The 22,066-nt window shown below is 44.1% G+C and overlaps 1 protein-coding gene across 2 annotated transcripts; it reads left to right on the top strand.

Annotated features, from left to right (window-relative positions):
• Window positions 1-972: 972 nt before the first annotated feature.
• Rpp40 (ribonuclease P/MRP subunit p40) lies at window positions 973-10,005 on the top strand. Of its 2 annotated transcripts, none has more exon segments than NM_001399354.1 (8): window positions 973-1,115; window positions 2,833-2,977; window positions 3,624-3,692; window positions 5,095-5,190; window positions 5,820-5,945; window positions 8,181-8,379; window positions 8,491-8,625; window positions 9,786-10,005. In NM_001399354.1, coding segments are annotated over 8 exon segments (1,092 nt in total). In that variant the 5' UTR covers window positions 973-992; the 3' UTR covers window positions 9,985-10,005.
• The last annotated feature ends 12,061 nt before the right edge of the window (window positions 10,006-22,066 follow it).

Below are 22,066 nucleotides of genomic sequence, written 5' to 3' on the forward strand. Positions count from 1 at the left end.
CATACACACACACACACACACACACACACACACACACACACACACACACAGAGAGAGAGAGAGAGAGAGAGAGAGAGAGAGAGAGAGAGAGAGAGAAGAGAAATATGGCTTTTAAGAATTAACTATGGGGGGGGGGTTGGGGATTTAGCTCAGTGGTAGAGCGCTTGCCTAGGAAGTGCAAGGCCCTGGGTTCGGTCCCCAGCTCCGAAAAAAAGAACCAAAAAAAAAAAAAAAAAGAATTAGCTATGGGGGCTGGAGAAATGGATCAGCGGTTAAGAGCACTGACTGCTCTTCCCAGAAGTCCTGAGTTCAATTACCAGCAATACATGGTGGCTCACAACCATCTGTAATGGGATTCGATGCCCTCTTCTGGTGTGTCTGAAGACAGCGACAGTGTACATGGAAGTACAATTCAGCAAAGAAACTGAGATTTTGGGAAAATCACAAAATAGTAATGTTGGAAATGAAAAAAAAATGAATCAAGTAATCGAAAAACAAAGCAAAGAAGTCCTGTTGGAAATGAAAATGCAGAAATGCCATATTATCTTCCTCCACAATTTCCTATACCTTTTTGGGAAGGCTCCGTGGGAACTTAAGGGTGGGTGAGCATTAGGAACCAGATCATGTGAGGAGCCAGGAAAACAGTGTGCCGCATAGCAAATGAATTTTCTGACTGTACTAGGCCTTTCCTCTGTCCTATCTTCCCCTTTTTCATAAGGTGGAAGGGTGCAGGCCTTCTCTGGGTCCATCCCAGGTATGTGCACTGTTCCTCCAGGGAAAAACTCTGTCGGATAGAATGGACGTGCCAGGTTCTTGAGAACCTTCAGACTCAGTGCCCCCAGGAGTTGACCGAAAGGGAAAGGGAGAGGGAAGGAAAGAAGGGTTGGGGCGTGGTGGAGGGAGGGGCGTAGTCAGAAAGCGGCGAATGGTAGGATAAGGGGCGGGCCGAGGGGCGGGCCGGGAGGAGAGGCTCGCCTGGACACTTCCTTAACATGGCGACGCTGCGCAGGCTTCAGGAGGCGCCTCGGCACTTACTGGTCTGTGAGAAATCCAACTTTGGCCACGATAAGTCTCGCCATAAGCATCTCGTGGAGACGCACTATCATAATTACAGGGTGAGTCAGGTCCACCCGGTCTCCCTTGGGCTGGAGAGATTTAAGGTAGAATCACGCCGTGCATCACCCGGCAAGACCTCCTCGGCTTCAGAGGGTGGGCCGAGTTCGTCCTTCGACATGCTGGGAACTGTAGTCACTTCATTTTGCTATTTGCCTTGCTTGGCACTGTATAGGACTACAATTCCCAGCATGCACCAGACGCAGGGTGGCGCTCGGTCCTATGAGGAACAGCGGAGTTTTAGTTTGTGAATTTGGCTGGTTGGTTCAGGATTGAGACCCTGGGTAACTCAATGCGGGGGTCGGGCAGGCACGGAGGAGTTAGGAATGCAACCTGCACAACACGTAGCCGACTTGCTCCCTAAGTCTGTGCAGTTCTCTGTGAATCAGCTTGTGACTCTTTCCAAAGCATCACGCGGTTTGACAACCGAGGAACTCCAAAAACACTTACCTTAAGGTGATAAGGGCTTAAGCATTTTACACCTTAAATATCGGCCTGATAGGTTTCTCAGATAAATTAGCTGATGTCTTTGTCCGTAAGGAACAGGTTAGGCTGGTTGTTGGAGCTTTGCGGAACGGACTTTAGATGTGCGCTTGGGGATCATTTGAAATCCGCGCGGATTTTACATCTCTTTGGTTGAAAGTTATGCCTGCGGTCAGAGATGTATGTCTAGGAAATGGAAGCTTCCAGGAGCACTTCTCCTTCTATATAACTTCTTACTAACTGAATGTCCCTAAATTCCTTGTGTTCTCAGGAGCAGTTTCTTTGATTTCATGACTCCAGAGTAAGCAAATCAAGACTTGTTGAATTATCCTCTATTTCTTTGAATATAAGGTGTGAAGGACATAAGATATACTACTTATATGCAAAAGATGAGATTCAAATAATACTTCAATTACAATATTTCTGCTTAGTCTCTTGCCTCACATTGAGATACAGAAATAAAAAACTTGAATAGTCAAATATCTGTTTGCCTGAGATTAATAGATTAAAAGAATTGTTGCCTAGCAAGTTTAGGTGATGCACACCTTTAAACCCAGGCAGAGATGGGTGAATCTCTGAGTTCAAGGCTAACCTGATATACAGAGCAAGTTCCAGACCAGCAAGGAGCAAGGGTTACTCGGAGAAACCCTGTCTTGAGGCCTGGGGGCGTGTGTGGAGGTGACTCTGTGTGTGTGTGTGTGTGTGTGTGTGTGTGTGTGTGTGTGTGTGTGTTGTGTGTGCTTGTGCACACATCTGTCTTATCTAGGGTTTTCCTGCTGTGAACAGACACGGTGACCAAGACAACTCTTATAAGGACAACATTTAATTGGGTCTAGCTTACAAATTCAGTGGTTCAGTCCATTATCATCAAGGCGGGAACATGGCAGCGTCCAGGCAGGCATGATTTTAAGGAGGAGGAGCTGAGAGTTCTACATCTTCTTCTGAAGGTTGCTAGGAGGAGAAGACTGGCTTCTAGGGAGCTAGGATGAGGGTCTCAAAGCCCATGACCACAATGGCACACTTCCTCCAACAAAGCCACACCCACTCCAGCAAGGCCGTACCTCCTAATAGAGCTACTCCCTGGACCAAGCATGTTCAAATCTTCACGTTACCCATGTTTGTATGTCCCACCAAAACTTGTGAAGGAATAACTAGCAATTTTGATATTCCATTTCTAAAACCATAGTGTTAATCTTCATAAAATATAACTTTGTTTGTACTCCTACATTCTAATAGGTTTCATTTCTTATTCCTGAGTGTGGGCTGCTATCAAAAAAACTAAAAGACCTGGTCATGGAAATGGGACCCTATTACTCTGTGAAGAAGTTACCTCTTCATGAATTAATTACACATGAATTCATCAACACCTTTGTAAAGAAAGGTAAGAGGAAGCATTTAGTGTCTCATAGGAACAAACAGAATGAGAGCTATGGGAAGACCTCAGGAAAATATTGGGGCTCTTCGTGTGCTTGTAAAAGGGCCCGTGGAGGATAGATCATGTGGTCAGCTGCATGCGTCCCTTCTCTATCCATCAGTGTTGTCGTTTTCTTTCCTGTGTCCTCTTTATGTGATAGCTAAATATCTTACCAAATTTAATTAGCCCTTGCAATAACTCAGTGAAATAGGTTGAATCCCTACAGATGACCATGAAGAAGTTTTTAAATTTTAACTTGCTCAAATGGTTTCTGAATATTAACTTAGAACTTTACATCAAACTTTTGTCCTCTTGCCTCTTTGTGGCACACCTTTCTGCTAGAATCCCCAAGACTATAGGTTCTAGTCTGCAAGTAAACTCTCACAAAAAGACCCCAAATGTGACCTGAGTAGTGGGGTGATCTAGCTGGAACATAGCATATGTGTGTGTTCCAACTTATCTCTGGGGTGTATTGGGTTTTTTGAATGCGTTAGAGCTGTGCTACATACTGACTGTTACCTACCTGGAAGTTTGTTGTCATGGGAAAATAATTCATAAATAAATGTTGTGCTATTTTATTTACCTAATGACTTTTCTTGACTTTTTCTTACAGGTTCACTCTCTGCATTAACGTACAATACAAGTATTGATGAGGATAATACTGTTGCTCTCCTACCAAATGGTGACAGCATTCATTTTTTTTCTCCTTTCCTCATTAGAAAAGAAATAGCACTGCTTTAAAAAAAAAATTAAGGAAGGTAGAGAGATGGTTCAGCATTTAAGAGCACTGGTGGCTCTTCCGGAGGACCAGAGTTCAGTCCCCAGCACCCACTTGGTGGCTTACAACCGTCTGTAACTCTAGTTCCAGTAAGCCCAGCGCCCCGTTCTGGTCCCACAGGCACCGGATACATACATGGTGCACAGATATAACATGAGGACAAAACACCCACACACATAAAAGTAATAAAATAATAATTTTTTTAAAAAGTCAAGTCGTATAGCTTTAAACAGAGTAAAATGAAGCCCATCTTTGTGCCCCTGACTTTCTTCTTAGATGGCACGGTTTGATGTTTATTCTTTAAGAATTTATAAGCATACATATTTTTGTTTGTTTTGTTTTGAGACAAGGTATCTCTATGTAACCTTGGTTGCCCTGGAACTCACTCTGTAGAACAGGCTGGCCTTAACCTGCCTCTGCCTCATGAGTGTTGGGATTGAAGACCTGTGTCACCAGCACCAGCAAGCGTAACATTTTTACACATTGGTGGACATTTTTTCTCAGTAGTCTTATTTCCCAGAGTTTATGACATAGACACGTTCCTGCTTAAATGCATATAGTTGTGACTTAGACGTTTTTTGAGGTGGGATCTTGCCACTTAGACCAGAGTGGCCTCAGATTTTCCTTCCTCCTGCCTCAGCTGTCCAAGTGCTGGGATTGCACACACGAACCAGCACATCTCTACCTGGCTTTAACATAAAGCTTTTAAATGTTTTGAAGGTATTTGAAGTGGGGGTGGGTGGGCACATGGCTCAATAGTGTGGAACGATTCCTGTCATTGTAGAGAACCCAGATTCAGTTCCCAGCACCCACATGGCAGCTCACAACTCATATTCTAGGAGATCGGACATCCTCTTCTGATGTTGGCAGGTTCTTTGGTGTAATTACAACCAGGCATACAAGTACATTAATCTAAATTAAACTTTAAAGAAGATATCTGGAGTAATTTACAGACCACAGTTTATTTCTTCCTTTATACAAACTTAGTTGTTTCTAGTTTTGCTGTTGTAATATCTACATATGTATGTGTGGTAGACAATACCACCAAGCCTGGTGGCTCTCACCTGCAGTCCCAGTATTCGGAAGGCTGAAACAGGATGATTGCCACCAGTTTGAGCCCAGCCTCAGCTACAGAGCAAAGTTCCAGACTAGTTGGGTACATTGCTTGATAGTATCAATGTGCTGTGGATAGTTTCTTCACGTGTTCTTACACTGACATTTCGCCGCTCTGACGCCTAACTTTTGTAGAGAGAACATCAGCCGTATTTTAACTTCTCTATTATAGGAGCTATTGTTTGATTTGTAGGGAAATTAATTTTATCACTGGATAAAGATACTTATGAAGAGACTGGACTCCAAGGCCATCCATCTCGGTATTCTGGCAGAAAAAGTATGAGGTTTAGTAAGTATTGCGCGTGCACCATTGGTGTCTAGCAAGTCAGTTTTCTTATAATAAAACGTAAATGTTTGCCTTACCTCTGATCTCTATTCAGAAAAGTAGGGTTCTTGCCTTTGAAATCCTGACTCAAGGAGCTATTGGTTGTACTTCTTGGGGGATTAGTTGGTACTGTTAAATTGTTCCTTTCTGGCTGTACACCAAGTTTAATAAGGGTTATAGGACTGGACTACCCCTTGCTTGAAGGGGAAAGCAACAACGTGGTGTGTTTGTACACAGTTTCTTTATGATTACCGGAGGAAGTTCACAGGTGAAGAGGTGGTTTTGAGGAAACTGTCTGGTATGGACATCAATTACTAAGGCTACCACAGACACGGGTAGATTGAAGTTGATCTCCTGAAGACCTCTGCCCTGGATCTTTGATCTAGGAAGCATTTTAAGTATTTAAACAACTATAGTTTTCAGCTCTCAGCACTAGAAATAGCCCGCTGAGGGATATGTTTTTGAGGAAGTCAAAAGGTGAAGAACAAAATAATCTGTACTACTCACAAACTTACCAAAACTTTAGACGTTTCTCCACAATGTAAACTCTGTATGATCTGAATGAAACAAAATATTTCTCTTTCTACTTTAAGTCATTTCCATTGATCTAATGGATTTATCCCTTAACCTGGATTCTAAGAAATACAGAAGAATATCTTGGTCCTTCAAAGAAAAGAAGCCTTTGAAGTTTGATTTCCTTTTGGCTTGGCATCATACAGGTATGAAGTGTAAATTATACAACGATAACAATGATTTTGAGATCTGTTGGGTGTAATGGAGATCGAGTGGTGATATACTGCCATGGTCAGGAGATATTGTCTACACAGGTCTGTGGGCATTCTGACAGAGCTTCTCTGGCTTTCCAGATGTCCTCAGCACTTTAGCTCAGGGGGAGTTTTGAAGCCATCTGTCCCAATTTTCTTGGGTTTTCTGCAGATCTAGAGAGCTTCACAGTGGCTTCCGAGTAGCTAACTTGTAATCTATCTCTTCTTTCCCTCTGCTTACATTAAAAAGGCTTAGCTAGAATTTTAAATCAGCATCAACTATAATTATATGTGTATGATCTGTTTATCATTATTACAGGATAGTAACCCAGGCAGATACCATTTGTTATGACTTTTAATTGATTAGAATACTAAATTTAGCACCAGCTTTAATGTTCATCAAGTATATTAATTTGCTTACAACTTCTACACGTATTGCTCCTTTTGGAAGTGTATCTTTGGCCCATTACAAGGTTGTAATGAATTCATTAGGAATTATGGTGGTGTAGGATGCCCTTCGGAGGACAGGGAAACAAAGTACATTTTGGAACTCTACAGCTGTCTGTTCCTCATGGGAAGTTCCTCAACACTCTTGGCCCAACATGGCTTCTCTCTGTCCAAATGTTATAATGCACAATGCCTCTCCTCCTTCTACATACAGCAGATACACAAGAGGGGAAGATGTTTACTGATGTTTCTGTCAGTTAGCAACAGTCTCCAAGGACTGTCCATGCAAGCTGTCTTCAGACACCCCAGAAGAGGGCATCAGATCCCATTACCGATGGTTGTGAGCCACCATGTGGTTGCTGGAAATTGAACTCAGGACCTCTGGAAGAGCAGTCAGTGCTCTTAACCTCTGAGCCATCTCTCCAGCCCTTTTGTAGCTTCTTATTCCTAAACTACCAATTACTACCAGAGAAACTAAGGATGGTCCAGAGATTTCACACTTTCTACCAGCCAGCAAAGTCAGCCACAGGTGTCATGGGTGCAAGTCCTGGGTCAAAGGGTGAAGGATTTGATTTCTCACAGTAGTAGCTATAGACAAGTCAGGAAGCCCTCTGCTGGCAAGCTGATATTGTCACTCTCAGGACAAGATCAAAGGCCTAAGCATCTGGAGCTTTGTATCCAGGAGCACAGGAAACCCGGTGGCTCAGCTCCAGGAGGAAGAGTGATTTTACCTTGACTTGGCCTTGTTCTCTCTGGGCCCCAGCATTTGGAATAACCCACATGACCATCCACCGTGAGCGTGGGGCTCCAATACCTGGTCCATGAAGTCACATGCCAATCTCCTCTTGAAACATCCTCCCAGACACACCTAGAAATGAACTTTACCACTAATCCAGTTTGGCACCTAGACTTAATCAGCAAATAGGAGAATCAGCATTTGAATAAGTTCACCAAATCCCACTTGGCATAGCGTGTCATAGAGTTGGTGCATGTAACATAGGTTACATTACAGAACAGGGGGGTAGAGCCTTAGGAACCCAGTCCTTTTATAGTGGGAGTATAAGGCTTCCTGTTCTGCCCACAGATGGTAGGGGATCACTATGTTACTAGACAGTAAGCCAGCCTGTCCTCTGCTCTAGAGGGGCCGTCTTTTTCTATCTCCCAAGGCTGTTGCTTGCACAAACTTCTTAGAAAAGATAGATTAGATTTTCCTGGGTCTTCACAGGAATGAGCATGGGCTTCTGCTATCATTCAGTTCCTCTGCTGTTTCCTATTAGATTATACAAATAAACTTCTTTCTGTAGACTTCACTAACATCCCTATATAGGGAATACTTTGGGGTTTATATACAAAGTTTGGATGTTCTTGTTAAAGCAAGTAAAACGAATGTGGGTTTGACTTGGAGGCGTCGTGTAATTTCCAGGAAAGGTGAAAAGGGTTCATGGTATTTTAGCATAAGCAGTGGAAAGCAACTAGCACTGCCTGGCATCAGTTTCACCCCACCTTTAACCTTTTACCTTTAATTTTATCTGTTCATTGTAACCCAAAAGGGAGCGAGAAAGGTGTTGGGCATAGTGATACATGCCTATAAAGGGAAGGGGAGCAGGTAGGAGGCGCATACATTGGAGGCCAGCTATAGACTGAGAGCCTGTGTCAAAAACAACCCAAAAAGGAAAGGGGAATGGAGTTGAATCAAGACAAGTTGTAACAATGTTGCCTCGGTCTCGCCTGGTGTGTTTTAAGGTACAGAAGAATCAACAATGATGTCATACTTTTCCAAATACCAAATTCGGGAGCATCAGCCAAAAGTGGCCTTGAGCACAGTAAGAGATCTGCAGTGCCCAGTGCTTCAGAGCAGCAGCCTTGCAGGGGAGCCGGAGGAGGCCTGCAATGCCCTGGAGTTCTTCGACTGGCTTGGTGCCGTCTTCTGCAACGCGGACCTGTGGGTATATGAACGCCGGAGTTCATTGCTTGTGTTCAGTATGAGTTCAGTACTGTGGATGTGGTTATGCAGTGGTTGTAAATACTCTTTTCCTTTTCCTTTTCATGGCAGAAATAATGAACCTCATAATTTCATATCAACCTACTGCTGTCCACAGCCAAACACAGTGGCAGCCCAAGCTTGTCTGTGTACAATCACAGGTTTCGTGTTGCCAGAGAAGATACTTGTCCTTCTGGAACAGCTGTGGTGAGAACTCTTCTTGACTACGTCTCTCACTTGTTGGTGCTACATGGGCGTGTTCAGCACCTCAGTTAGTGTGGTCAGTACAAGGCAGGGCCCCTCCAATGTATCCCTTTTTTCATTGTTTGGCTCAAAGTATATAGTGACAGCCAAACAACAACACAAATCTTATGGTTTTTAAGATTTGTTTTATTTATGTCCGTGTGTATTTGAGTGCCACTGCAGGCCCCAAGAGGGATTCAGACTCCCCGGGGCTGGAGTTAATCGGCACCTGTACGTCTACCCATGTGGGTGCTGGGAAGCAAACTTGGGTCCTCTGGAAGTAAGTGCTTTTAACGACTGGGCCATCTCTTGGGGCCTGACATAATTATTCTTGCTGATAAAGAAGATGAGATTTGAAAGTACCTAACCCTGTGGGAAAAGGAAGCAGAGCCTCTGTAGGCTTCTTGCACCAAGCTGCACATTTTCCTGGTTCTGTTTTGAGCCATCTTTATGCAAAAGTATAACATTACTTGAAAACACTTCAACGTTCAGTGGGACAAATTACGATCTATCTTATGTTTAAGAATTACACAAAGTCTTTCATTCAGAATTAGGTAGGAGCCCAGTGTGATAGTATATGCCTTTAATCCCAGCACTTGGGAAGCAGAGGCTGGTGGATGAGTTCAGAGCCAGCCTGGGCTACATTGTGAATTCTAAGACACGTAGACCCATAAAGAGACCCTAGGTTACTTTCTTTTTTATCCTTCCATGCTTGGAATCAAGCTCAAGGCCTTGAGCATGGTAGGTGAGTGTTAAACACTAAGCCTAACTTTGATTGCCAGGATCCACAGAGGACCTGCAAGTTTTCTTCTGACCCCGACACAGGCACACATATTTTAAAACAAACAAAACCCACATTAGTAGAAGGGAGGCTATCATGTTGTGTGGGCAGGGAGGAGATTATTTTCCTGGCTTAAGTGAGTTTTCCAGGCTACTGCAGTTGTCTTCTGAGTGATATGTTAGTTAATCTTTATGAAACTCATAATGTAGCACCAAGTATTTAATTCACATAGCCTAGTTTTTAGAAATCAAAATAGAGTCTCAGTTCAATTAGAACATTTGACAATTTCTTTATTGTGGATGTTCTTGACCTCTTGTTTATAAGAATTTTCTTTCTTTTTCAGTCACTACTTTGATGAACCGAAGTTGGCTCCATGGGTCACCTTGACAGTTCAAGGCTTTGCAGACAGCCCCGTTGCATGGAGGGAGAAGGAACACGGCTTCCACAAAGGAGGAGAGCACTTGTACAATTTTGTTGTTTTCAGTAATCAGGACTATTGGCTTCAGATGGCTGTTGGAGCAAATGATGACTGCCCACCATAAAAAATGCAAAGTTTAGAGCCACACCTTGTTTGTTTGTTGCCATGTTTCCTCATCGTAAAGGGTTACGTGTCCCCCAGACTTGCTATGGTGGTTAGCTTCTCTGCGCTGGCTGGCTTTCTGCTCTGCTGTGGCCCCTGTACACTAGCTGCTTATCCTGTGATACACAGAGTGTTGCCTACCACAGAGCAGGGTAAGTTGGAATAAGAGGAAGCAGCAGGATTGGAGCGCTTGGTGACTTTTCTAGATGCTAGTCATGTATGAACTGTTCTAGTTTGGATTTCTGTTGGCCAGAAGCAACTTCTGTGAGGAAAGGACAGACTACAGTCCATCATCAATGGAAGTTGAAGCAGGAACCTAAGACAAGAACTGAAGCAGAGACCATGGAGGAATGCTACTTTCTTACTTACCTAGCTTTCTTTTTAAAAATTAATTAATTATTTAAATTTTACACTCCAGATTTTATTTCCCTCCCAGTTCACCCCCCTCCACCCCCTGAGGGTTCCACATCCCATACCTCTTCCCTACCCCCCCAACACACACACACACACACACACACACTCCCCCCTACCCTAGCTTTTTTATATAATCCAGGACCTACTTAGGAGCGATACTGCCCACTGTTGACTGGGCTCCCTTCCATCAACCAGCAATCAAAAAAACCAAACCCATAGACATGCTTATGAGCCAGGTTGACAGTTCCTCAGCTGAGGTTTCTTTTGCCCAAGTCTATCAACATAACCAAGATGAACCATCACAGTTTCTGTGTGTCCCCAACATCTCATGTTAATATAAACTACAGTACAAATTGAAAAGTCCTACATTCTTTTAAGAACACCATTACATAAAAATTCAGTGTCTCTCTTAAAATTCCACTTTCTTAACCATGACTTCCTATAAAATAAAGGTTAAATACCTTCTTACAACAAAAGGGAAGAACCAGACTTAAAAGAGAAGTCCAAAAAGAAGCTCCAGAATCTTAGCGTCTGACATCTGGGACTCACTCACCATCTTCTGGACTCCAGAGCAATTCTTTGGTTTTTCTATCCTCAGCACACATAGCATGTCCAGTCGGCTAAGGCTGGGTCCTTGCTGACATGACAGCCATCTTGACTCTTAGTGCACATGGTGCACTGCTCACGTGCTTATACGACAGTGGTGTGAACAAAGCCTACAGTGCTGCCAGTGGTATGAAGTTCAGTACATAGAGAAGTGTGTATAGCACATGACATTTAATAATTTACTAGCTTGTGAGTTTATTCCTACTTGTGAAAAAGTATGAAATGCTGTGGGATGATACTGGAAGCAGCTTCATTGATCACCACATCTTTTAACTACATCCATCACCTTTTGCAGCTTGCCTTAATTTCATGTTTTGTTCATCATGATCCTGGAGGCAATAAGTTTGTGTGTGTGTGTGTGTGTGTGTGTTTAGCTAGATGTTTAGCAGGCAATACCATCTGGGTTTCTGCACATGTCTCCTACAGTGCTCACATAACAACCAAAATGCTTGATAATACTTGCCTCAGCCCATGTCCCTGTCATCATGTGACCCAATACTATATGTGTGTGTGTGTGTGTGTGTGTGTGTGTGTGTGTGTATCCCCTGCCCTGAAGGTTACAACTGTTCCATTCTTTCCCCCTCAAGAATGTAACCACCAGTCCAACAGGATGTCAGAGGTGGTTTTGGGTTTGGAGTGCTTCTGCTCTCATTCATATGTCAACTGCAGTTAGGAATGTGATTTGTGGCTGGCCGTTAATTCTCTCGAGTAATACCAAGTTGCTTTTTTAGAATTTCTTTTCAGACTAGTTGAGGGGTGCTTGCCTAGAGTCCCAACCCTAGCACCACAAACAAAACTAGATTTCAAACTATCTACACCTGCCAAGACCATATTAATTAGTTTCCTTTGGAAGGAGTTTGCTGGGACAAATGCAGGGCCTCTGTGTGCCAGGCACTTCCTCTACACTGAACTATATCGCCAAACCCTATTTTCCATTAAAATAAAATCTATTTAAAGAATAGAATAAGAAAACTAACTTGAAGCCACCTTAAAGGAAGAAGGAGCAAAGAATGGAGGTGGGGGTAAGAGAGCCCTTCAACTCAACCAAGACAGTGGTGGACCAACAAAGCCGGGTTGGTGGTTCTTCTTGGGAGGAGCCAAGATCATCCCCAGGGTCTCTCAGCACACCCTCCCAGGACATGTGCTGCAGGCTATCTAGACTAGTGGGGAAGCTGTGTACAAACTACTGCACTTTCCAGCAGGAAGCCTGTGCCTGTAGGAGAATTTTAGCAGACTTGTTGTATCTGACTTGAGTTTGGAGTGATGGCACCTAGGCTTCAAAGTAGCCTTTTGTAGTGATTGTTATTTGAGATTTTATGGGATTATTCTTTTGAATGATTCAAACTTAGGCTAGCAAACTTTTGTCTGGCAAACCAGGAAGTCTCATATGGCTGAGAATTGCTTAGGTGATATAAGAAAGTTATTTTGTTTTAAAGATTTATTTAAATTTTTAATGTATGGGACTATACTGTCACTCTCTTCAGACACACCAGAAGAGGGCATCAGATCCCATTAGAGATGACTGTGAGCCACCATGTGGTTGCTGGGATTTGAACTCAGGACCTCTGGAAGAGCAGTCAGTGCTCTAACCACTGAGCCATCTCTCCAGCTCTATGTGGAAGTAGACCTGCTAAAGGTGTCGTTGTGTGTAACAATGAAAAGAGCTTCTAGGAAGCTGTCAGGGTTCACTCCTTCAGAGGCTGATGCCCCCATTGCTTGAGAAGCCTAAATTCATCCTACAGTGTCTTCCATCAACCAAGAGTCTGGAGTAACTCAGAACACTGACCTGTGCCAGGTGCCTCCTACTTGTTGCTGAAGAAGTGGCCGGAAGCCAAATGGGCCTAATTTCCATCTCATACTCGCTGCTGCCCCAGACGGGGGATGTCTCCCTCATTTGGACACAGGTTTCTAATTCCAGGCGGCATCTTCCTTGCCAAGTTCTCTATGAGCTAACTGGCATGTGCTGTAAAAGCTACCCGGCATCTGGCTTATACCTGATGCAGTCACTGTGGGGCTGGCAGGAGAGAGGGGAGGATATTTAGGATAGTTTCCCCGACCTCAGTCTCATTAGCTCAACCTGACATGACTCTGAAGACTATAGGAAGAGCAGGAATGTAGGGTAAATGGCTGAAGACTATAGGAAGAGCAGGAACGTAGGGTAAAGGACCTTTCCCTGTGGAGGGAAGTCATCAGGGAACTTCTTAGTCAGGAATACTTCCTCCACCCTCCAGCCACACCCTGGGCCCTTAGAGTACGTGTTTGGGAAGGCATTTCTCTGCAGGATACCAGTTCCCCAGCCTGCGCTTCTTATAAACCATCTTTCTAAAGGTAAAGGAAAGTTTATATCAGAACAATACACTGCTTTATGACAACAACTGTTTCCTTAACAATAATGACCCTACTTACAGAACTGAGCATTTAATGTACTGTCTTATTTTAGGGCAGGGGGACTCATGGGCTGAATTTGGATCTTGTGAGGTGTGGTTCATTGAGCACCACCTAAGCAATGTTTAACCTTGGGCTGTGTGGTTGATATTCTACATGGCTGAGAAACACCCTCTTCCTTTAAACTCCCCAGATGGAGTTTAAGTGATGTATGGATCTTGCCTATAAGTTTTCTTCTTTTCTTTACTTTTTAGTCTCATGTCTCGTGAATCCATCCATTCGGCTGAACCACTGCCCCTTTTCTGTCTCTATTAAAATCTATATTGGGCTGGGGTATGGGGTGAAAGGGGGAAATGGCCACAGCAAACTAAGTGAGCACACAGCAGAAATCCACCCTAGCCATGTAAATGTCATCTGCAGGAAAAGCAGTCAAGAAACCAGCTACATGAGGGCATTCAGACATGGGCTATCACTCTGTGGACACTGTGCATTCTCTCCGGTGAGAAACCAGGGTGTGTGTGTGTGTGTGTGTGTGTGTGTGTGTGTGTGTGTGTGTGTGTGTGTGTTTGTCGGGGGGTGTGTTCTGCTAACTCTCTTTGCCTCATTCGACTAATGAGGATCCCTTCATTTAGGAAGAGCTCACATTGGCTTTCATTTCTGATGACAACTGGCAGCCGGGAGACAGAGTGTTCCACCAATCTCAGCGGCTCTGGGCTCTTAGGCCTAGGTGCCTAATGCAGTCACCTGGGTGAGAGACAAAGATTAGACCCAGAGACTGGGATGTACGACTGTCTTTTGGATCTGTGGGCCACCAGGATTTGTCCTGCCCATCTTAGGCCTCTGACAGGCCTCCATGTCTTTGTTCCTATGAGCATGTTTTAAGCATATAATGCCTTCTGAACGTCCAAAATGTTCTCCTTTCCCTCAACTGGTAAACTTTACCCCTGTCCCATTTTGAATCCATTCAAAATTTCTCAGAACAAAGCAAAGCCAGTGCATTTGACTCGGTAAGGACAATGGCTGACATTTCTGGGCAGTCATTGAGTATTCAGGCAAGCCAAGCATTTAAAATACATTGCACCAGTTAATGCTCATAAAGGCCCTCAGAACAGACATGGCTTGCATTTTACCGATAGGCCTAGACCCTGTCATGGCCACAGGGTGAACTAGGCAGTATAAGCTAAAACTGCTCATTAAGTTTCATTCTATCCCTAGAGATTTAAAAATTAATATTTAGGGGCTGGAGATAATGGCTTAGAGGTTAAGAGCACTGGCTGCTCTTCCAGATGTTCTGAGTTTATCTCCCAGCAACCACATGGTGGCTCACAACCATCTGTAATGGGATCTGATGCCCTCTTCTAGTATGTTTGAAGATGCACTCATACATAAAATAAATAAATTAATCTTTAAAAAATAATATTTATAGCCAGGTGTGGTATCACACTCCATTAATCTCAGTACTTGGGAGGCAGAGGCAGGCAGATCTCCATGGGTTTGAGGCCAGCCTGGTCCACGTAGAACTATATAGTGACACCCACATCTAAAAAAATAAAAAATAAGATTTTTATCATAATACTTTTTCATGAATTCCATAAATACCCTTATTCATTACCAAAGTGAAACTGGAACATAAAAAGGATTTGTTCAGTTGGTCATTATTAGATAACAAATTTCCTCCAAACTCAATCAATCACTTTAAACAACGCTTTGTTATTTCTCATGATATTGCTTATTAATCAGAAGATTGTTTTCTCTCAGGGCGGATTGGCTGGAAGATCCTAACTGTCCTCATCCCCTCACCTAGAGGTTGGTGCTGGTGGCAAGCGTGGTGGTCATGTTGGGACTGTTGACCAGAGAACTCAATACTCTTCTATGTGGGCTTCTCTGTAGCTGTTTTGGGCTACAGGGTTGATGAACGGGTTCTAGGAAGGAACATTTCAGAAAGATAAGGCCTATTGTAAAGGTGCTCAAGGATACAGTTGAAATACTCTTGTTTATGACTCACTGACCAAAGTTGCTCTTGTGGCCAGGGGTTCAGCTGACATGGGAGATTATACAAGGACACAAATCTTGGGAAGTGGTTCATTGGGCACTACCACAGTAGACCCTAGGCTGTGTGGATGATATTCTGTATGACTGAGAAACGTCCTTAGCAGCTGGGCTTTCAGATTGAGCTCACGGATCTTTGCCTAATATTGTCCTTCTTTTTCCACCCTGAACCTCAGTATCCCAGCCAGGCTGAACTCCATATGTTGCTGAGTGCTGCCTTGAGCTTCTGATCCTCCTGCCTCTGTGTCCTGAGGGCTGGGTTTATAGGCGTGTGCCAGCATGCTAATTTTTATGCAGTGCTGGGGATTGAAGCCAGAACTTCCTGCAAGCTAGGTAAATGCTTGGCCAACTAAAAACTACATCCCCGGACCCTGAATATAACATTTGAACCTTTGATGATATTCAAAATGTTGACCCAATCACTAAGTGGCTAGATCATTTGTAAATTTAATATTCTCTGCTTTCAACTTAATAAGAAAGGGGGGGGGCCTGTCTTAGTTAGCTTCAACAGTCAACTTGACACAGCTTAGATTCATCTGAGGGAGTCTCAGTTGAGAAGTTGCCTAAATCGGACTAATCTATAGCCGTGTCTGAGAGGGGTTGTCTTGATTGATGATTGATACCAGAAAGTCCAGCTCACTGTAGGCAGCTTCAATCCTAAGCATCTAAGAGAGCTAGCTGTTTAAGAGAGCTAGCTGAGCAGAAGCTATGCACAAGCCAGCGAGTGATCCAGCAAGTGCTATTCCTTCCTCCATAGTTTCTCTGTGAGTTCCTGCACCGACTTCCTTCAGTGATGGATTGTAACCTGGAAGTATAAGCAGGGCCAACCTTTCATACCTGTGGCGGCTTGAATAAAAATGTCCTCCATGTGCTCAGATGTTTGAATGCTTAGTCACCAAGGAGTAGAACTCTTTGAAAGGATTAGAAGGATTAAGAGGTATAGCCTTGCTGGAGTATGTCACTGAGGGATGGATATTGAATTTTCAAATGCCAACCACGAGACACAAGACTCAATCTCTCTCTCTCTCTCTCTCTCTCTCTCTCTCTCTCTCTCTCTCTCTCTCTCTCTCTCCGTCCCCTCTGCAGATCAGGATGTAGCTTTAAGTATCTGCTCTAGCACCATGCCTGCCTGAATGCTGCTATGCTCCCTGACATGATGGTAATCGACTAAGCCTCTGGGCCTCTGGAACTGTAAGCAATCCCCCAATGAAATGTTTTCTTTTATAAATGTTGCCTTGGTCATGGTGTCTCTTCATAGCGATAGAACACTGACTAAGACACTGCCTTAGGTTGCTTTTGGTCCGAGTGTTTTTATCACAGCAACAGAACGGAACTAGAATAGTGACTACCCACTGCAGTTAGCCAGCTGGAGAAAAGGGCTATCAGAATGTCAGCATGCCCCTGGGATTCCTGCTCCATAACTAAGATGAAAGGTCTATCTCTCTGAGGTCTCTTCCTCTTTCCCTGTCATGACTCCAGACATAAAGTTCTGCAGACACCAAGCTTTCTTAGACACTTATTGTCTTTCTTGATGAGAAGCATCCCTGATCTCCTCTTTCCATGACCAGCAGTCAGCAGTCAGCACATATATTTGTCCTGGCCACTCTTTTAGGAGTCAGCATTGGGGTCATCCCTCTGGGGATTCTTCTTAGAGGCCTGTAGTGATTTGAATGAATGCAGCCCCCACAGGGCCTTAAGGAGTGGCACTATTAGGAGGTATGGGTTTATTGGACTAAGTGTAGTCTTTTTGGAGGAAGTGTGTCACTGAGGGTGGACTCTGAGGTTTTAGATGCTCAAGCAAGTCCCAGTGTCACTCTCTCTTCCTGCTGCCTGCATATCCAGATATAGAACTCTCAGTTACCTCTCCAGCACCATATCAACTGTATGCCACTTTGCTTCCACAAAGACGATAATGGACTAAACCTCTGAACTGTAAGCCAGCCCCGGTTAAATGCTTTCCGTTATAAAAGTTGTCATGGTCATGGTGTCTCTTCACAGCAATAGAGAGCCTGCCTAAGATAGGTCCTTTGACAAGGTGGGTGCCCCTCATGTGAGGTCTGGGCTCTGCACATCCTGAGATCTCCTTGTTGTACATCTACACTGTGTCAAACAATCAGTTCTCAGGCTGTGTCCCTTCCACTCTGAAGCTTCTCTGCAGGCTAGAACCACAGTCAAAATGATTTTTCTTGTCTTTTTTGCTTGTTTAATTGTGGCAAACCATTATAACGTCATTTAGCATAGAACCCAGTGGCATTACTCACATTCACAGTGTGCAACCACCACCACTATCCACTTCTACCACTGTTTTTCAAATCCTAGGTGAAAACTCTGTTCCTAGTACATAATATCTCTGTGTTGCCTCGTTCTGGTCTCTGAACTCTATTCCCTGTGTCTATGAGTCTGCGTTTGTTGTATAAGTGGGATGGCGTGGCACTTGTCTTCTGGGAACTGACCTCTCAGTACGATATCCTCAGAGTTCATCTTGTTTTCAGCCTCTGCCAGAGTCCCCTTTCTTTTAAAGAAATGTATATTAATACACTCCGCATTACAGATTCTCTGCCTAGTCTATGTGTCTAGGCTTCGGGGAGTACTCAGTCACTGTTGGGTGGATGCCGTGATTTGAGCATAAATGTCCCCCATGGGCACCTGCACTTGGCCCCTAGTTGGTGATGCTATTCTGGGAAGAGGTGGAATTTTAGGAGGTGGAGCCTCATGGGGGTTTTATAGATTTTATAGCCCCATTTCCTGTTTAATCTGGGCTACCTGACTGCAGATGTGATGTGAACAGCCAAACTCCCATTCCTGACCCCAGGTACCTTTCCTACCATGGTTGACTGTACCCCCGTAGAACTGTAAGCCAGAATATCTCTTTCCTGCCTTAAACTGTTTCTCTCGCATAGTTAGCCATGGCAACGAGAAGAGTTAGTTCGATGGATGAAGGGATGAACAAGCAGGCGCTAGACAGAAGCCACGAGTGCCTGAACCCATTAAGGTTGACTCCGTTGCCCAAGTCACCAACATAAACGCTCTGTGACCCATGTTCAGGCTTTGCTTCTCACAAGTGAGAAAATCAACATTTCTCTTCTGATACCATCAGAAGCATAAGTAATTCCCCATAGTGGAATATGATCTCAAAATCCAGACAAAATGTCTATGTTTCCCCAACGACTTCTTCCATCCACTCTGGGGAGACTGGGTAGAAGGTATTCTTCAGTCTACAGTTAACTCTTTGTATGTCTTCCTTAGTGGGTTTGATTTGCATTCCCCTGACGGTTAGTGATGTTGGACACATACTGATTGGTGATTTGTGTTTTTTGTTTTTGATAAATGTCTCTTCAGGTTTTTTGCCCATGTTGCAAACAGTTTATTGTAGACACAGAAAAACCAAAATTAAAGGGCTCAAAGTAAGAAAATCAATGTTGAGAACAAGCTGCGTGTGCTCTAAGATACTCTGTTGATGAAATAGTACAGACTCTCTCGGCCCACTTCTGAAGCCTCTCAACTCGGATTCACTCTCTTTAACTTGAATTTGTTTTGTTAAGCACATATATGCACATAGAGATTATATATTTATATTTACTGTGTGTTGTGTGGCTATAGAATGCAAGAACCTGAGTTTACCTCTGCTAGGCACCTGGGGTGGGTGGGACTGCCTGGCACATCTCTGCCACTGAAACTGATGGGCCTTGTGAATTTTACTGTTATTCAGTAAATTCCAACCCGGTGGAAAGACATAAGAGTTTTCATCTGTGTTTCTGCTGTAACCTACTCACAGTAATACTCCGCTTTCTTTTTTTTTCTTTTTTTGGTTCTTTTTTTCGGAGCTGGGGACCGAACCCAGGGCCTTGCGCTTCCTAGGTAAGCGCTCTACCACTGAGCTAAATCCCCAGCCCCAATACTCCGCTTTCTAACAATCAGACCCTTAACGGTGTGAAACCTGACCCAGTGACTTGTAATGTCCCATAGGAATCATTAAAACCCAACTTTGATCCCTAGAGTCCCACTCCATTGGCCGTTCTCGGGAGGATACACAGTGTCTGAGCTCTGCCTCTTAACAAGACAGTGAGTTGTCACCTCTTAGCTATTTCAATGTGACCCAACACAGGGAGCTGAGAAAGCAAGACCAGGACACTTCTCTTAACTGCTGTAAAACACTCCCTTTCCACCCCAGGACTGCAATTCTCTGGGAATTCACTTACTGTGTCTCTATCCATAGTATTTATCTTTTAAAGAAAACATCAATTCTGGCTAGGGGTAAAATACTTTTTACCTTGTATTTGGGCTCGTCTTCCCCAGCGTAACACATGTCACTGCTATTATTTTCGCTGTTAGAGCTTGAGTTTATTACATGCTTTACACAAACCACTGAGCTGAGAGGTGTTCACAAAAAAAGCTTCTCTGGTATCGTAGGTTGTTTCTCTTTTGCTGCACAGAAGTTTTTGAGTTTGGTGTTTTAGCTTCTGTGCTTTGAGATCGTGTCCAAGAAACCGTTCCTAAGGTTACTGGTACTAAGTTTCCCCGCTGTGTTTTCTAGGGTTTCTAACTTCAGACCTCACATCAATGAGTTCAGTTCACTTGAGCTGATACTTGTGATGGTGGAGGTTGATTCTCATCCTTTTGCTCGTGGATATCCGGTTTTCCCAGAATGCTTTGCTGAGGATTTCTTTTCCCCTTTGTGTGTCTCGGCATCATCGGGAAGAGTCAACAGGTTAAAGTGCTTGGGTTTGTTCCTGACCCTGTTCCATCGACTGATACACGGTGGGAAGATGGGAGGAGGAAGGAGATGGCAGAAGAGAGCACCTGGCTGAATGTGTGCCGAAGTTAAGCCGGGCTTCAACATGCGCCCTCTGCCGGGCATTAGGAGAACTGCGTGGCATGGTGGACAGAGAGAGTGGGCTTTTCCTGATCACATCCTGATGGAAAAATGTCCCACCAGCTTCGCCAAGAGACACAGGGAGGTGTCAGTTCTGGGGTTCGTGGAATCCCACTGGAGTGGGTTGCTGGATTGCTGCACTTCCCGAAAAGGCTGTTCCAAATGTCTCTGAGTGCTGGCCTTAGCAACAAGCAGCCAGAAAAAAAGAGCTTCTCATTTCCCTAGGCTTTCTTTAGAAGTGGAGGGAGGAAGCTGGCCTGGGTGCCTCACAGATAAGGTCCCAATGCTTGAGAGGGAGAAGCAGGAGGATCAGAGTTCAAGGCCCTTCTCAAATATATAGCAAGGTCAGGGACTGTCCAGCTTACATGAGACCTTGTCTCAAAATAAATAAAATAAAATAAAATAGAGGGAGAAATAGATGCCTTGTGAAGTATCTATAAATGTCGCAGTTTAATTTATGGGTAAAAAACAAAATGTCTTTCACAAAACCACTTCTCAAAGGGTACCGGGATTGCTTGCACCACCATGATTATCTCCACGTCCTTTTCTTTTTCTCTTCTTTTCTTTTTCTCTTCCTTCTTTCCTCCCTCCCTCCCTCCCTCCCTCCCTCCCTCCCTCCCTTTCTTTTGAAGGATAACAGATGCAAGTTTCTGCTTGCCATAAACCCCAAACCTAGTGATTAAATAACAAAACCATGTGCGACCAGCAGACAAATGAGTGGGTCTCCTCAGAACTGCACTTCCAGCCAGAAAAGATGGTCTGAGATATCCCACCTCTTTCTCTAGATCCTGGCAGTAACCCGTGAGCTTTTGGTCACAGCCACTTGGTCCATGGTATTATCAAGAAGAACAGCACACTTTAACTGAAGTATAAATCTTTCATGAAAATAAATGGGTGCTAGACTGAAATGAGAAAGAGAGAGAGAGAGAGAGAGAGAGAGAGAGAGAGAGAGATTAATTTAAATATCTGATTTGTATCCAAATCTGTTCAAAGACCTGGCTCCGGCAAGAGCAACAGCGCAGACATTTCTGGTGTGTCTGTAAAATGGCCTCAACATCCCATGCCACGAGAGCCAAAAGCCATAATTGGCTCTGAGGGTTGGGCATCAGGTTTCGGGTCCCAGGGTAACACACGGTCCAGTTCTGCAGAAACTGGAGCTGCCCCAAGGCTGCTTTCTGCTGGCTCAGAACCTGTACTTCCTCAGTCACAGCCAGATGGGGCCAGAGGCTGTATACTGGGCTGGAGCTGGAGGCAGTGGGAGAACGGGGATCCAGTCGCCTGGCTCATCATTATTTACCCCCACTGTGACACCCTCCTGGACCCCTTCCTGGCTGTCTGCTGTTGTTTTTGTATCCTTCAGTGATGGATTTCCTAGCGTTCCTGCCAGAACCCAAGACAGCCAATGAACAATCAGCTGATGTGAGCAAATCTATTCTGGTTTGCAACTGTTGCTTTCATTCAGAATTTTCTAGAATCTTAGTTCCCTTTCAATCTCTCCACTAAGTGGTCTTTGCTGGGCCTTTGGATCTCTGAGGCAAGCATGTGCAAATGACTTTAAGCCACTTCCCCACAAGAAGACACGTCCCCAAGACACAGGGGACCCAAAGGTGGAGGATGGATTATTTGTGGCTTCTTCAGATGAAGGGCACGCCCAGGATAATAGACTGCTCTACCCTCAGCTATGTGCTTGTGACATAAGACATCCTCTGTGAAAAGG

The sequence above is a fragment of the Rattus norvegicus genome, chromosome 17 (genome assembly GCF_021556685.1).
Source record: "Rattus norvegicus strain SHRSP/BbbUtx chromosome 17, alternate assembly SHRSP_T2T, whole genome shotgun sequence".
Classification (NCBI taxonomy): Eukaryota; Metazoa; Chordata; class Mammalia; order Rodentia; family Muridae; genus Rattus; species Rattus norvegicus.